The sequence below is a fragment of the Ischnura elegans genome, chromosome 8 (assembly GCF_921293095.1).
Source record: "Ischnura elegans chromosome 8, ioIscEleg1.1, whole genome shotgun sequence".
NCBI classification, from domain to species: Eukaryota; Metazoa; Arthropoda; class Insecta; order Odonata; family Coenagrionidae; genus Ischnura; species Ischnura elegans.
Genome location: NC_060253.1, coordinates 110,933,929 through 110,952,020, shown reverse-complemented (window position 1 = coordinate 110,952,020; position 18,092 = coordinate 110,933,929). Strand labels below are relative to the sequence as shown.

At 39.1% G+C, this 18,092-nt stretch overlaps 1 protein-coding gene across 1 annotated transcript in view; it reads right to left on the bottom strand.

The window, feature by feature from the left end:
- Window positions 1-9,477: 9,477 nt before the first annotated feature.
- The window catches only part of LOC124163439 (interleukin enhancer-binding factor 2 homolog), a 38,866-nt gene continuing 30,251 nt past the window's right edge, over window positions 9,478-18,092 (bottom strand). Inside the window, exon 9 of the mRNA XM_046540347.1 lies at window positions 9,478-10,440. Within this exon, the coding sequence (XP_046396303.1) occupies window positions 10,235-10,440 (206 nt within the window). The 3' untranslated portion in view covers window positions 9,478-10,234. The remainder of the gene's footprint in view (window positions 10,441-18,092) is intronic.

The window sequence follows — 18,092 nt, the reverse complement described above, 5'->3', positions numbered from 1 at the left end:
CAAAAAATGAGGGTGCGCACTGCAAGAGAACTGATGAGCCATGATGTTGCTGCTGGAATTAGGTACTGTGTGGTGCACTGAGGTTGGAACAATGAGTTTCTCACCACTGCTTGGTTTTTTGAGCAATTCGATAGGTGGTTTGAGTTAATGTGCTCAAGGAACACTGTAATGGCTCTCAGTAAACTTAGACTGGATGTATATGAGAAAAGTGTTCAATTTTTGAAATACTTTGTGGGAGTAAGCTAAAGGATGAGTGTTGGGGATGGCAAGTGGAAACCTGTTCAGAAGTAAATTGACTACAGAGACTATGCTGCAAATAGAACATTATCTATTAAATGATTGTTCATTTCGAAATCATTATAATGATCATTATGTTTAAACGTCAAGGTCTTGCCAGGACTCGCTAGAGAATTTATTCTCCTGTGTGCGGGTTAAAAACCCAATTCCATCCCCAGTTCAATTCAAAAATGTCATCAAAATTATAAGCATTGGTCTATTTATGCTTGTCCCCTTCAAGGGGAATAGGGAACTTGCATATATTTCAGATATAATCAATAGCCCCAAAATTATTTTAAAAAATATGTTTGCATACCTCGGTGAAAGTTTTTTTATTATTTTATGACGTGGTTTGCGATATTTAATGCATCAAAGTTCACGAGAATTTTCAAATTCAAGTGAGAATCGAAAACGCCCGATGATTGGCTGGTAGAAAAGTGACGTCATAGTTCAGTACGAGGAGGCACGGCGGCACGGCCATAGTAGAGGTTGCATACTTGAATACATGCGACGGCGTGGTTATGATTCATTTATTGAAGTGCAGACGTATCGGAGTTGTCCATTGTGACTTCAGGGCTATTATTTGATCTATTTCTCCTCCATTGAAAGCGATAAATTGCGTAAAGATGAAGGAATATGGTTATTCTAGGCCGATCCTATCAAGCCTCCTGTTACTGCTTCCATCATGATAACAGGGTATTTTAGTGAAACTGCAGACTTCGTCGGCGCCGAAAGTCGATGCCGAGAAATGGAAAGGTAGCTGATGTGCATCTGAAATGTTTTATAGTTCATAACAAAGTGAGACTTGCGTATAATATTGACGAAAGCGTATACTCACATGAAATGTGTATTCTTTTGGCAGTCCGGTTGAGAGTCTTATGGTGAACTTATTTCCACCTCGAAGCTGTCGATGATACTTTCAACTTAAAAATACCTTGCCTGGAGGGCGACAGGAAGCTCTGAGGAAGCCAGACTATCAATGTTTCAATTTAGTAGCGATAATATAGACGAACTTCCAACACAATCTACCATCTTGTGACTCAAAAACCCTGAAGCCACTTCCTATTCTGCAGAAAGAATCGGATCAATTCCAACTTGCCATGAATACTAATTACACACATCGCGTATCTTCCCTGTGGGGCCAATCAGTGACGGATCCAGGGGGTGGGACAATGGGGGCGGACTAAGTGGGGAGACTAGGAGGTAAACTCTCAGCAATGGTGGGGATCCGAGCAAAATTATCATTTTATCTAGAGTAAATTGGATATCCCAGGGTAGGGCAATACCCCACCTAGCACCTCTCTGGATTCGCCTCTGGAGCCAATCCAAGCAGTCTTTTCTTACATTTCAGCGGTGGCGTAACTAGGAATATGCTTTAATTAAATAATACATTTTATAAGCTGTGAAATTGTCACCTTCCATTATGTTATTTCTTACGAAATGGCTATTTTTGATTAACTTTGACGTAGTTTTCAAGAGATAAAATAACTTCAAAATCCATTTCCGGGAATGCAATTTACTAAATATTTCCGGGGAGGCTCCCCGCGCCCCCCGATTAGAGGGCATCGTGAGCCCCTAGGCGAAGGCCCCCAATCACACCAGACTACCCCCGAAAACTATATTTCAGCTGATTGAATTCAATTGCTATTCCTACGATGGAACTTCGAGCGTGCAAGCGATTGTCACTATGGCGTAGTTTTACTACGGTTATAATATCCTAGTAATTAAGAGGATTCCAGTGAGGACACCCATTGGTACGGATTTTCCTCGTTGCTTCAACGACGATCTACTTCGAGTTATTGCGAACAAGGAGTATATTACATGTGTAATTGTTTTCCCTATAAAATTAACGATTACATGAGAAAATACCGAAAGAGCAACTGTAACCGGTAGTTGGATAACTTTTACTCGACAACTGGCCTTCAACGACTACCCACACAGCACAAAGTGAATAATATGCACATAATATTCAAATATTATGCGAATATTATGCCACCACAATGGTATAAAACGCGCATATTATGTACATAATATGTGCATATAAATGGTATAATGTCCTCATAAATAGGGAACTTGCATATATTTCAGATATAATCAATAGCCCCAAAATTATATAAAAATATATGTTTGCATACCTCGGTGAAAGTTTTTTTATTATTTTATGACGTGGTTTGCGATATTTAATGCATCAAAGATCACGAGAATTTTCAAATGCAAGTGAGAAGCGAAAACGCCCGATGATTGGCTAGTAGAAAAGTGACGTCATAGTTCAGTACGAGGAGGCGCGGCGGCACGGCCATAGTACTTTAATTGAATACATGCGACGGCGTGGTTATGATTCGTTTATTGAAGTGCAGACGTATCGGAGTTGTTCATTGTGACTTCAGGGCTATTATTTGATCTATTTCTCCTCCATTGAAAGCGATAGATTGCGTAAAGATGAAGGCATATGGTTATTCTTAGGCTGATCCTAGCAAGCTTCCTGTTACTGATTCCATCATGACAACAGGGTATTTTAGTGAAACTGTAGACTTCGTCGGCTCGGAAAGTCGATGCCGAGAAATGGAAAGGTAGCTGATGTGCATCTGTAATGTTTTATAGTTCATAACAAAGTGAGACTTGCGTATAATATTGGCGAAAGCGTATACTCATGTGAAATGTGTATTCTTTTGGCAGTCCGGTAGAGTCTTATGGTGAACTTATTTCCACCTCGAAGCTGTCGATGATACTTTCAACTTAAAAATACCTTGCCTGGAGGGCGACAGGAAGCTCTGAGGAAGCCAGACTATTAATGTTTCAATTTAGTAGCGATAATATAGACGAACTTCCAACACAATCTACCATCTTGTGACTAAAAACCTTCCTATTCTGCAGAAAGAATCGGTCAATCGCCCTTCGATCAATATAATAAACACAACGTCTTCAGGTGTTAATAAGTTACTTTTGAAATGAAATACTTCCTAAATTCAGTGGCGGATACAGATGGGGGGCGCGCGCCCCTCCCTTGCGGGTCCGGCCGTATTGGCAAACATGGCAGAACCACGATTGTGACTTTTTTATATCATAAGATGGCATTGTCTTATATATGTGTATAATTACATTAATTAAAATTTTATTTTACTCTGCCTGTGACTTGATTATTTTTTATTGCGATATCGCGATAAAAAGTAAAGGCAACTCAATATATCTTTTGCGCCCCCCCCTTGAGTGTTTTCTGTATCCGCCCCTGCCTAAATTAGCATTAAAATGTGCATGTTTTCCAAACAGAGTCTTTAATTCATTTTGGGAGCTTTTCTCACGATATATCAGAGACCTACTCTAAAGGCGAGCTCATACCCAGCTAGCACATTATAAGTCATTGAGATAAGGTGAAAGGAAGAAATAAGGAAGTCGCTTCTCAAGTAAGCTTGTTATGGGTTTCTTACGGCCAGGGCGACAAACATCCAGAGTAATGGCAAAATGGATGCCAAACTTTCAGCACTTCCGTAGATGCTGTTATTATCCCATCGTTACAGAGTGTTAATTAAGGCCTTTATGCATTAAAACAATGTTTTTATTATTGGCGCTTCTATATTATGAGGAGAAATAACATCATACCGCCATAATTTGAAAATCATTCACATTTATGAACTGATAGCTTAACGAAGGTCGTAAGAAAAACACAATTTCACAAGAATACCAACGTAGAATAATATAAAAATGCCGGAAGGAACATCTAAAATACGTATTGTAGTCGTCGGGTTATCAAACCATAATTTAAAATTCATAAATGTTAAAATGTATGGACCTTGAATAAATTCAGTTTTTCATGCACATGCCAAACAAGTTTTTTTTACATAATTGGATATTTAATTAGTAACTACGCCACCCACTCTCAACAATTGCCGTGGTGTAGTGGTTAGCGAGTTAATCTTCGGTTCCGAGGGTCGCACGTTCGGATCCATCCTGACGTTATTTTTTTTCTTTCCGCCGCATGGATAGAGTACTTGTACTATGCTTTATATCTTCACTAGCCGGTTGCTTGCAGTTATTAATTTTTTTCTATTTACGGGAAAATCTGTTATCAGTTGTTCAGCCCTTCTAAAAACTCGCTAAATTTCCCCAATAGCCTTTAAATTCATGTCAAGATGAGCCGCGTAGCATGTGTAGTACGCTGTTCAGCCGCCTTTGGCGCTCCAACAGAAGTGACTTACATTGCCTGAGGATATTTGACGGCATTCCTTACCTAAACGCCCCTAACGTCTTACCCTTGCCTTATATAAGTCCCTTAGCTTACGATAAGCTGCTTATCAATTTTTTCCGTAAGAAAACCATAAGAAACGGTTAACTCACTTACTTTGTGCTATCTGGGTAGTCATTGCGATCGGTTGTCACTTAAAAATTCCGTATCGGAAATCCTAGAGGGATGACCTTCGACGATGACCGTGATCACCTCCACTCTCACTATCACTGGAACCCGTGGTGAAAATATCATCCCAATCCAATTTCTATTTGGTTTTAACTGGGGAAAGAGCAACATAGAACTGCACATTCTTTGGGCAACTTTAGGTTTGACTTTCCCTCAAACACCCCATTTCCCCTGTGGTGCACATCAGGATCCAATCTTTATACGATGGCCTGACAACCTTTAAATGGATCCTTGGTTTATCCTGACAACAAACTAAATGGAAATTGCTGATCCACACGTCTTCCTCTATCTCCACAGTTTCCAAATCAAGGGCCGCGGAACATTCCTCTTGTGACTCAACTTTTTCTGAAAAGCAAGCAACGGCGTAGAATAAAATCAAAGAATGCTGCGATTAATTTTTTGTGACCACCTCTGGATTCCATTCTTTTTCCATCTACAACTTCCTTTATCTTTCGGGATAAACTATGGGACAAGATAATGTTTAAATATTTTCATTAATTTATAACAAAATATAAGTTCTAAAAATACCCAAAAGTCATTTTATTAATCCGCACTAATGAGTGTAAATTAATGTGGAAGATGATCATGATCCCATCATGCTGTAGACGTAGTAGTTTTCCCTAGGTTGAGTTGCAAAGTTCATGAAGTTGACAAAACGGCCAATTTTTCGGTGCGCGGAGTCATTTATTGCACTGGCCGTGTCTACATTTTTGAATTTTTTTGTAATAAAATAAATCAGAATTTAGGATAAAATTTCCTTTAAAATGACGAATAGTTCATTATTATAGCATGCAGTGAAGCCAGGATATAAATTTGCAAAGTACAGCGGCACATCATTTTGACGCCGAGAGTATAGAAGAAAACGCTCTTCTTGGCTGGCACTCGAATGCATGAGGATCAACGTTGCTCAATATTTTCATATTTCCTCCCTTGATTTTAAACATCATGGTATTTTCTATGTCCTTCCGTAACTGAAATTGAACAAGTGCCTTAATAATTTGAGTCCATCGTAACGATCGAGAAACACCTATCTCGATTTTTGTTCGGAAGTTGAGTTTTTATTCTACGGCGGCCGAATTATCGAAAAATCTCAGTTTCAAGTTATTCAGTCAATGTAATATGGAAATATTATTTATATTAAAGTTATCTTCGCTCACATAGCACACGGGTTTATCATTCCGTTTATTATACTCTTATTTTTCCGTAACGCTCATCCCGACAGACGGCATGCATCGAGGCTTTTCTTCTAATTTCCTCCGTGGGAATGCAGACGAAAATTTTTTCTGGGGTGTTATTGCACAGAGGAACAATGCACCACTTGTAATTTTTCCTTATTTCACCCATGTTCTCCTTTAAACGCAACGTGGCTCTTCCAAACCTGCAGTTACTAGGCTTGGATCTTGGACTCGTACTGAACTATGACGTCACAGCCAAAGATTAGTGGGGGCGGTATTTTTTAGCCCGCGAAACTCGGGCGACTTTTGGGAGTCATTTTCTAGGGTATAAACTGAATTTTAAGCGAAAAAAAGTATATTGCGGTACTAAGTGTTTACTGTAGTATATCAGCATACTGTTTATAAAAAGTATGCAATTTCCCTATTGTGATCCCGATGAGGGAGCTCAATTGGCAGACTTCCTCAATGTTTCTGTACCAAGGGAAGAGGACGTCCGAGAGGAGGAGACATCGACTAATTTTGAGGCCACTTGTACTCCTTTGGATGCAGTAGATCAGGGCTCCCTATGCTATTTAAGTGGTTTCGTGGTGAAACAGGTTTGCGGGTTGGTACAGTGTGACACCTGTATCAATATGTTATGTGGGGATGGGAGTGATGCGGGTTCCAGGAGTACCTCCTTGTTGACCATAAAGGAGAAGAAGGAAGGTGCTCTCATGAGACCCAGCAAGTGGTGTTGGGAGCTCAGCAAAGAGGCAGAAGGGGCTTTTGAAAATTATAAGGCTATTCTGGGCACAATAAGGTGTAATGTTCTAGAATTTTTGGGTAAAAGGATGAATGTTGTGGCACCAGAGTTAGTGAAATGTCATGATATTCGGCCTCTATTTTTGCGCAAATTCTTTTGCTTTAGGACTGACGTACATGCCAAAGCCCTGACAGAAGAGAATAAACTGCTCGACCACAGGGTAGCCAAAGTGTTTTCATGAGAAAATTGTGAAATAAAAAGTTTTTTCCAATTTTCGCTTGCATTTTTTAACCAAAGCTGAATTTCCTCACCCCCTTGATTATTAGTTTTTAGGTTTGTCAGACCCCTGCTGATTCGCACTGATCCAGTAAACGTCGAAAAGGTAATCGAATGGCATTCTAGGCTGTGACGTGACTGCCTCGTATTTGAAGTGCCTTATCTCAATCTGCGGAACTGTGCTTAAATTGATAGAAAGAAATAACATGTGTGTTCAATGCTGTTTGTTTTACTAAATATTTAATTTCCTTTTGCAGAGATTATTAGTAATACTATTTCCAGGCCTAATTAAGGTTGAGGAACACAGGAGGTTTTATTCATGTATATTAAATTTTATATGTAATTCATTTAATACATTATTGTTTATATAGTCTATTTAGTACATTGGATTGTTTCAACTCCCATTATCAATTTTTAGCAATTATAGCCAGTCTTTAAAAATAGTTGAACATTTGCTTCCATTTCAACTTTAATCAACAACTAGCATTCGTCGGACCATCACCGCTCCTTAATTTTCGCTCAGTTTTCTATGCGCTGAGGCCACAAATAGGAGATGAATTGCCTCATTTTCTAAATATGAATGCAGAGATTTTCAAAACATTTTGAAGTGCCCTACACCGTTGTTACGTACGTCAGAAATACATTCACTGCTGAAAGACGATACAATAGTAATTAGGTTCAGGGGCGGATACAGGATTTTTTTCTGGGGGGGGGCACAAGCAAGGGAGTATCCAGGATTTTGTTCTGGGGGGCTTAAGGATACCTCGTATACAAAATGAACACAATGATAATGGGACCATATTATAAGTCTTGAGTATTTTTTAAGGGTCTGGGGGGGGGGGGGGGGCGGCGCGTGCCCCCATCTACTAGATCCGCCTGTGATTAGGAGTACTATCGAAAGTATAAAGTCCTCCATTCTGTCGCTAAAAGAAAATAAACAGAATCCTTGGCGAGTAGTATGCGTTCACATACAAGCAAACATCTTCGGCTTCGGGAATCAAAATGGCCGCCAGGTAGGGTTGTAAGAACCTTTAACATGTATGGCCTTGCATCCTGCGTCATATCAGTGCTCAAAGCCTTGCCCCAAGGTCACTTCACTTGCGGCAGTGGGAACCAGAACGACATCACACAGAGATTTCCCGGCATTCATACTTAGCCGTCGCATTTTCACCCGCCTGAAAATTTTCACTTTTCATTTAATCACGAAAAATAGATATCGTCATTTAAAAATCTGAAAGTGTGAAATACATACTTCAGGAGTAATAACCTTTCGATTTAGGCAATAAAAAAATAATAGGAATCCACCCTATTGAGTTACATTACCATCTTATGATATAAAATAGTTACCATTGTAGTTCTGCAATGTTAGGCACTGCAGGCGGCCCTTCAAGAGGTGCCCCACATGAATCTGTCACTGGCCCAGGGTGGCACCAATTCTCATGGGCCTTCCACCAATAGGAGCAGGTCGAGGGAAAGTAGAGCAAAATGCCACCGTTCAGGCCTTCTAGAGCTAAGGACTATGCTCAAGGCCATTTATTTTTAGGCCCTCGAGAACAGTGCCCCAACAATGTGGAAACAAGACTTGGCTTTCACAAATAGAGTGTTAGACTTGTCCCAGTGCCAGATGGAGCCAACTGAAAGCACCAGACAAGTGGAGCCAATAGCAATTTTTCCATCTTTGTTTATGCCAGGGAGTGGGGTCATGTAACTAATGCATTTCACACAAAATTGCATTCCAACAGGTGATCACAAGTGGTGGGCCAAGCTGCAGATGGTCAGCCATTTTTCATGGCACCAACCCATGCAGAAAGAGTGTAACCCAACTATTCTTTTCTCAACTCCCGCTTGCATCACATAGATTACCATGCATAGTACAGACACGTTTTATATCTCAAATTTCTCATTTCACTACATGGCAACAGGCAAAAAATGTAAATTTGCCATCACATAGGCAGGAAGTCAGGTGTGACCCCTAGTTTTGATCCTGGGTACGCCCTTGGTGGTGGAGTGAAAATTAGTTTCAAGCCTTGACTGTACACTAACACACAGGTTGTCTACTAATTATTAGAAATGGATTTTTGAAAAATTCCGATCTTAAATTTTCCTGAAAGCAGGATGACCTTTATTCTGTGAAAAATCAGTGCACAACTAAGCGGAGTGGGACAAAAAAACAGATCTCACATTTTAATACCAATGTAGTAAATCAAACATTCAGCAAAATGACCTATTTTCCAGGAAAACACTTTTATTCCCACGCTTTCCATTAACACTGTCACGATTAATAAGTTTAGCATCAACAAAGAATGATGACCATGCCATTGTTCTTGTATAAATAAAAAAAACTATACACTTCCAAAAAAGTCAACAGGTATAATCCAAACAAGGAACTAAGTAAATGTCACTCAGCATCACATTGAAAAAGATAGACACGTATGGTGTATAAAAAAAAACAAATAAAAATGAATTTCAAGGTAATACTTCAGATGTGGCCATAATTCCCATCAGTTCACCAGTGAACCATTGTCACTCTGTACCTTCGATACCACTTATATCCAAATTATCAAAACAAAAATAAGGCTCTCCAAATGAAACTCATTCAATGTTTTGAGCATAATTTTATAAGCACATACATAAAATGCAAAGAGACACAGAGGAAATTTATGGTACTTATGGAAACACTGAACAATAATTAATATGCTGCTGCAGTCTCCAAAAAAGTGAAAGTAATATCATATATTACTGACTATGAATAGTAAAATTGAAGATTGGTATGAAAAACACACAACACATTGTTCAGCTAGAAAGAGCTTATTTAACTGATAAAAATACCAATAACAATCATCCATACAGGAAATAATTAAAACATTTATTTGCTACAGTCAGGAATAGTCTTCCGATGGGTTGCCTTCTCACAACATTTCACTAAATAAAATTTGTTTGTAAAGAGGGAAGATATAAGAATTTAATGATAACAGGAGGCGGCACAAATGCCCACCAAATAAAAAAATATACACTTCTCAGGAAACACTAGAAGTTGATCAATCCCCTCTTAAATACATGATGATAAATATCCCTACTGGCAGTGAGAATAATGAATATTCCTTTCCCGAGAATAAAAAAATGACAACTTTAAAGCATCCATTTTATCAAAACCTGATGAAACGGATCACTTTCATGCAGTCATCAAATCCTTCTGTTGACTAAAATCAACGAGCGTCACACAACAGTTGCTTTAATTATAAGCACCATTTTGATGATGAAGGAATTTTCCAGGAGAGAAAACTTCTCCTCAAGGATGAATAATTATGATGGATTGTGGAGAGTCCTGGGATGAATTAAACCTAAACAATCCGTGTTCTAATTGTCCATGGTTTCCATTGCTTCATCCTGCATGTTCATCCCCCCTCCACTGTCACCCCCAGCACCTTCCGAGTCCATGTCGTCATGGCAACCACCATCAGCGTCGTCACCATCACCTTCCTTCTTTTCGGGAGGCTTCTCGTAAGCCTTGTCCAGCGGTGTAACAACCACACCGTCCCACACCGACATCACCGTTGCTACGCCTGGAAAAGCAAAAAAGGTTTATCTTTAATTTATACTACATTGTACATATATGAAATTTGGACAATTTTCCCCACTTTTTGAATAAGCAATTTCGATCACGCATACATGAATGTGTGCAAAAATACCTTTTCAATGAATGAATAGTTCCTTACTATCAAGCCAATTACTTTTAAACAGAAATCAAAAGTTTATTAATGCTGCCTGTTTTTTGAAAAAAGGAAGGGTACAAGGTATTTGCACCTAAATGTACAGTGGTTTTCAAAAGTTTCTTGACAAATTGAGTGGCGCCACTTCTGCTCCTCAGAGAAATTGAGCTTCACTCACTGCTATTATTGTCCTTGGTTACGTGCCACAAATATTTCGTTTGTTTGTCAATCTATGTTGTTTTCAAAGGTAAGGGGGTAGAATATACCGTATTATTGCAGATTTATCTTTTTTCATTGATTTATTTCATTGACAATGATTTGTTCGTGAGCTCTAATGACTTCCTGGCCCCCACAGTTCCTGCCGATTTGTATTTTGCGTATTTTAAGCCTTGCACTGCAAGGAACTATCCGTGTTTAATAATTACGATTATTGTTTCAATTTAACCTCATGTGTATGGGTGCCATTAGCAAATTTAAGTTTATGATTACTTCTGTGCATGTAATAGTGCACTGTGGTGTTTTCTTAAGTACAGTGGAACCTCGTTAAAGTGAGGACGGGCTATAGCGACACCCCCGCTATTACGAGATATAGCTGATGCACCATCGATTGACCCTATAATATGGAAAATACCAAAACAATAGAATGATTACGTAAATGCGCTAATTAAGTGCATAGAAAAATGGCTTCGTCGGTTGTGCATTGGCATAATGATTGACAAAACAATGCTTTGCATGATTTTTATTCAGTGCGGCACTTATTAATTGTTTGAATAGTTAGTCGTAGTTTGAGTAAGGAAATTTAGTGATGCAAAAAAACATCGCCTTTCGTCTGGATTTATGCTTACGTTTATCGGATAGAAATTTATCTGTCGCCGCACCACTCCTGTTCCTGTATAACTGTTCGCAACAGGTATATTGGCTATGATTTGCTCCACCTCCGGTAAAGCGACAATTCGCTTTAGCGAGTGTTTATTGGTGCACCGTGGGGTCTCGTTTTATCGAGGTTGCACTGTAAATTTGAGTTTAGTGTGCACTACTTCGCTCGATTTCTAATTGCATTTTGTGAGGTTGATGACTGTATTGTGAAATGATCGTGCCAAGCATATATGTTGGAACGGAGATTTACTTTGTTCACTGAATTATCAAGGCATTACGGTAGCTGTCACCTCAGGCAGGCATTTGTTTCCCTCAAATGAGCATACGAAGGTATACAATCGTGGGACGAATGATATTCTATGAGTTTTGTTTCAGATTCGCGAGTAATGTTGTAAATACTCTAAGTTTTTTTGTGTGCGCTACGGCGATCTAAGAATGATATAAGTAAGCAATACCCTCTAAATTGCTAATTATATGAAGCTCAAGGATGGAGGCTGCTGAATTATTGGTGTACTGCTATATACAGTAGAGCCCCACTAATCCGAAATCCGGTAATCCGAAAATCCGCTTAATCTGAAATCAAAATCAGGAAAAAACAAAACTTTATAAAATCTAGAAAAAACATGGTAAAATTTATTTTTGAAAATTACAGTATGTTTTTAGGTTGGAAAATGTAATAAACAAAATAAAACAGTGTCACATATCAAAACTACATTGGTTTAAAAAAGTCCGTAACATTTTTTTGTTGGAGAGAAGAACACCTCTCTTTGGAAGCGTAATTGCGCCAGGGTCTCAGAAACAAAGTGTCGGCTGGTGTCGCAACGGACTGTTGTTCTACGTAGCGTAGCGCAAGATCAAAGGTGGCCGCGGCGTTCGAATGGGAAACTCTCTGCTCGCTGTCGTCGTCTGCCTCACCTTCACTGTCGTCCTGGGCCGTGTTGTTGTCCGGGGATCTCAAAACCATATCTACAATTTGCTGAAGATCGGTACAGATTTCGTGATCGTTGTCGTCAGCTAGCTTGCATCCAATCGTCGACATCATTTTCATTTCGCAGCCGGGAATATTTTGGATCATCTGCTGCAGCAGTGCAACGTTTTGGTCTGGTTGTGGATTTTCATCAAAAGTAAGACTTGGCCAAAGTTTACTCCAGGATTTTTAAATCAGGTGTTCTTTTGTAGCTTCCCATGAATCTGCTACCCAGTAAATAACATCTTTGACGTTTATAATTTTAAGTTCATCAATCATGGAGAGGGTTTCATCTTCATTTTCGAGGATCCATCTCAGTAGCTGTTTTCTGTAAGACAGTTTGAGATGCTGCAATACACGTTGGTCCATGGGCTGGAGCAAAGGGGTCACGTTCGGTGGTAGGAAAACGGCCTTTATATCTCCATTGACTAATTCGTCTTTTGAGGGATGTGAGGAAGCGTTGTCTAGGAAAAGGAAAGCACGGATTGGTGGCTCATTTTCAACACAAAATCGAGTGACTTCAGGAACAAACTGGTTGTTAAACTATTCCTTAAAATGTTTTGAGGTCATCCAAGCATTTTTGGAGTTTTTGTAGACGACAGGTAGGGTTTGTAGGTTTAGGTTTTTGAATGCCCTTGGTTTTGCTGCTTTCCCAATAACCATTAAGGGCAACTTCTGCAGCATTACTGCAGGCTAAAACAGTCAACCTTTCTTTGCTTATTTTCAAGCCGGGTGCATTTCTCTCTTCTTGTGCAGCTAGACTTTTTCTAGGCAATGCCTTAAAATTAAGGCCTGTCTCGTCAGCATTGTATATTTGCTGCGGTGAATAGTTTCCAGCAGCAATCACGTCAGCAAATGTATTAACATATTCAGATGCAGCAGCCAAATCAGAAGACAGCCGCTCCCCAGTTATGGCTAACTGACGAATCCCGTGGCGGTTCTTGAAAAGATTAAGCCAACCTGAGCTGGCTTTGAATGAATCGTCTTCGTTCATTAATTCATTTAATTGCAGGACTTTTTCTTTGACCAAGGGCCCACTAATCGGGATACCCTTTTCCCTCTCCTGAGAAAACCAGACAAACAGCGCTGTCAAGCTTATCTAGTGATGTGCTTTTAGCTGTTTTACGAGTTTCAGTACGCTTACTTGTTGTTGCTATGCAAAACTGTTCGATTTTATTTCAGTTTTTCTTCCAGTCGAATTTCCCACTCCAAACTCCACAGGCAATTTCGATGCACTTTCCCCTTTATCCAAATGTTTTAACACTTCAAGTTTATCTTGCAGTGTAATCGAAGTATGTTTACGTTTTGAGGCCATTACACTGCACTCACAAAACTAAAATTGTTTACTGTATAAACAGTAAGATAAACAACGGAGATTGCGTAAAATATTGCTTAGTAAAACTACACTTAACTTTAGTCTGTAATTGTAATAAATAACAGTCACAATGTTGACGCAACGCGACGACTCACTGGGCTCAATAACTGACAAGGAGGCAATGGGCGGGGCTTCTACAACGTAGGTTGTGCTGCTACCTATCGCATTTCTTTGCAACTACGAACTCGAGCGGTAGCCGTGCAGAGCGTTGCCGTACGGCGTACATAATGAAGTTGGTTGTTTCTCATACCGTATGGACGTGAAACGGCGTTTCGGCGATTAATTTATGCAGTTGCACGTTGTATTTAATAATTTATCGTTAAATTAATAACAGTCCGCTTAATCCAAAATATTCGCTAATCCGAAATGGGTCCGGTCCCAATTATTTCGGATTAGCGGAGCTCCACTGCATTCGCGTTTCTCTATCATGCCCAAGGGATGTAACTTCAACATTCCTTTTGTTTGATTCCATTGAGGAAATATATTTTCCTTTAGCATCATTAATATTAATATTCTTTCAACTGATAGCATATACTAATAGTAAATGAAAATTTCCTTCCTTGTCTAATTTTCAGAGTGAAGTACTTATTTCTAGCGATCCCTAATTTGGACTTACGTTGATTGCACCTAATTATTTTGTGATGATCAATATAATTTTTAATTTCGTCATCTGAATGATTATCGATACCTCCACTACATAAATGCTCAACAATAGCCCACTGAATCAAATCCGTTCATCCAGATAGCCCTTAGCGTACTAGATGAGCGGATTTGATTCAGTGGGTGATTGTTGAGCGTTTATGCAGTGGAAGTATCGATATGTAATGTTATAGCCGTGTTTTTATCCTTCATAATCTTCACATACTTCTCAAATTTGTTTTTACTTTCAATTTGTCTGTGTCATATGTTTCTGGTTTCCAAGTCATTGTTGCGAACACTTGCGAAGGTCCAAGTAATCTTTCAGTACGGATTCTTCCAGTTGGTCTGTGGGCCAATAAAAAAGACAACCTGTTGATATTGTGAGCTGTCGTTAACCCCTTTGTGACTGTGCTGAGTAACTCACTTACCCCAAATTATGTTTATGTTGCATGGTTGTTTTATATTATATTTTGTACCTTTGATACTTTTTGTATTTGAGCTCAACCACTTTATCATTATTAAGGCGACAGATGACTTTTTTTACGTTAAATTATATTTGAAAACTTCATTTATTATAGTTGGGGTAACTGCATATGCATTTATGAGTACAGACCTTATTGCCGATGCTTGGGTTATACGAATGTAGAGATGCAAAACCAATATATCTCTCGTATATCTGAAAACATTAAAAGTGTTATTTCATATTGGAAACAAAAGCAATTCTTCTGATCGATCGATTTAAAATACTCACTATATATATAATGCGTATATTAAGATGTGTCCCAGAAATTTTTCGGAAGTGAGTGATTAACTTAACTACAGTGCAACCTCAATAAAACGACACCCCACAGTGCTCCAATAAACACTCGCTATAGCGAATTGTCGCTTTACCGGAGGTGGAGCATATAACAGCCAAATTACCTGTTGCGAACAGTTATACAGGAACAGGAGTGGTGCGGCGACAGATATACAGTGGAACCCCGATTTATCGTTCCCGCATTACTTGTTTTCCTGCATTCATCGTTCGCCGCTCCTGGTCCCAAATTAAGTTCCATAAAGACAATGTAATTTTTTCCTGCATCTATCGTTCCCCGAAGTATCGTTTTCCCGCATTGATCGTTTGAAGATCGCGGTCCCGTCGTATAATTTTCCCGCATTCATCGTTTGACAAAAATAAGATGAAGTGTTTACAACGTGTTGTTTATGGCTAATAACCAGAGACACAAAGTTTGAATCTTCCCCAGGAGATTGAAATACGATAGGGAGAAGCTGCCCAGAGTTTCCATGCAACCACTCATTCTTACACTATTCAACCGACTATTTCAATGAATGGTGAGCTCCTCTCCCCTCTACTTATCTGCTTGCAAGAGAAGGATGGCAAATTCCCCGCACGCGCGGACATTTTTCAAGCCGCCAATGTTCATTGTGTTGCATCAACTTCAGGATTGTTAACCAAAAACATTTTGATGGAATAGTATTTTGGGCAGGTTCTTTCTCCAGCAATACGTAATGAATGTGTGCTTCTGGTGGATTCCTGGGGCCCCGACAAAGATCAGGAGGCTATAGCAGAAGTGATGCCGGAAAGTAAAAACATTGTAGTGAAGATGATGCCTCCAAAGAGTACAGGATTGATACAACCACTGGATGTGTACTTTTTTCGTATGTGGAAAGATTTTGTGCGCAAAGTGTCCGATCGTGTGTTGCTGGATGGCTTGCCTGTGAATCTCTTCCAAAGAAATACATAATATTTTAAAATTGCAATCTCTAACACATCTCCAGTTTTCTGCTCCTAGATTTAAGGATTTTATAACTTTTGCGTGGTTTAAGGCAGGATATACAAATAATAGACCAAATAGGCACATGACACCAGTGCAATATTGTTTTTCCGAGAGTATTTTTGAAAAGAACTGCGAAAATACGGGTGGAAATGCGTGCGGTTCCTTCGTATTTATAAAATGCGCCCATTGTGAACTTCATTTATGTTTCACCCATTTTTTTCTGGACTATCATTTCTGCATATAATTTTTGTTGTGTGTTTTATACTTGGACTGTTATTTGCTGTTAGAATCCATTATTAGAAGGAATCTTGGCCAGAAATTACATTCGAGATAATGCATGGACTGGAAGTGAAAACGTGGCACGGATGAGAAGGTAAAAGGGAAAGGAGTCGGACTAGGGGATGGAAATCAGTTAAACGGGTAAAGACTGGCTGCTGCGGACCCTGGCAAGCCTCCTGATGGCCAACCTGCACCCGAAGGAGAGGACAGCAGTCGCGGAGATCCTGGATGGCGAGGCGAGAGACGTCCTCGGGTATTCGGTTAAGTCCGTCTACTCGTGGAATCAGCAGTTGGTGGCCGCGGAGGACACTAATGGATGAGCATTTTCTATTATTTTATAAATTCCTTTAATCAAAACTGTTGTCTTTTCCATTAGCCCTTCTGGCATGACAACATAAAATTTAAAAATCCATTTCTTCTTTCAAGTCCTTCTGGCGCTGCATGATTTTATTTGATTCGCAAAATTGACTTTAAGTAAAATAATTTAAATATAAGCTACTTTTCATTTTGAGACTAACTAAATTGTTTGCGCACCCTAAATTTTTGCAAACATTGATTAATAATCTTTTACTAACTTATTTAGCAATTTATCACCATTAATAATAATTTAAAATCCATTCTACTCAATCTGAAATAGATGAAGCTTTTCAATTATTGTTGTATTCTGATAAAATCTTTCATTATGATATCAATCTTTAAGGCCATCAGGCACATATATCCTTCCTTCATCTCCTGAAATTGCTCATCCGTAACTTCGACAAAATGTATAATAATGTAATATAAAACTCAATGAAGACGGGAGTGTAAATATTTGTTTTAGTTAATATTTTCCTAATATTTATAAATATCTTACTGACGATGGAAATACTCAATAACTACAATGTAAATTTAAAATGTTATACTCCGTGGACTACGGCTTTTTGGTGACAAGTATTTCTAATATTGTCTGTGCTATAACCCTTTGTACATATAAACCTTTACTAACAACTTATATGACATTTCAGCACTCCTGCAAAGAACCGCAAAAGCAGCCCGGCCACACCTGCATTTCAAGTACACAGAGAGAACATCGAATCATTTCACGGCGAGAACAACCATCAAACTCCAACACATCATCAATACACGGCGGTCTACGTGGGGTTTTGCCGGTTTCCCTCACGTCACGGGCGAATGCCGGACCAATAGCCATCCCGGAGGAAAAGAGGTCCAGCACTTCGAATTTATTGTAAACATATCTGCTTCATGCTGAACTAAAATGTATATACCAAAACCAAATGACAAGCCCTGAAGAGGAGTAATTCTAAACGGGGTCCTTACTGTAAATAGCTAAAACGTATTATTACTATGTATATATCTTTGTGAAAATTAACAGTATGGAAATAAACATGTTTGAACTGAACTGAACAGTCTAAAAAATTCGTAAATCTATAATCCTCTCACGGTACGGCCATTGGAACTCTCTTGGGCCTTGACCGTCCCAAGGATATTCCCTGGGGAGCTCGGTGCACCGGAATGCAGAGTCATTAGTCTGAACATATCAGTCAATTAGGTGAGTTTTGGTTGTCCATTCCCCAAACAATAGATTTTCCGA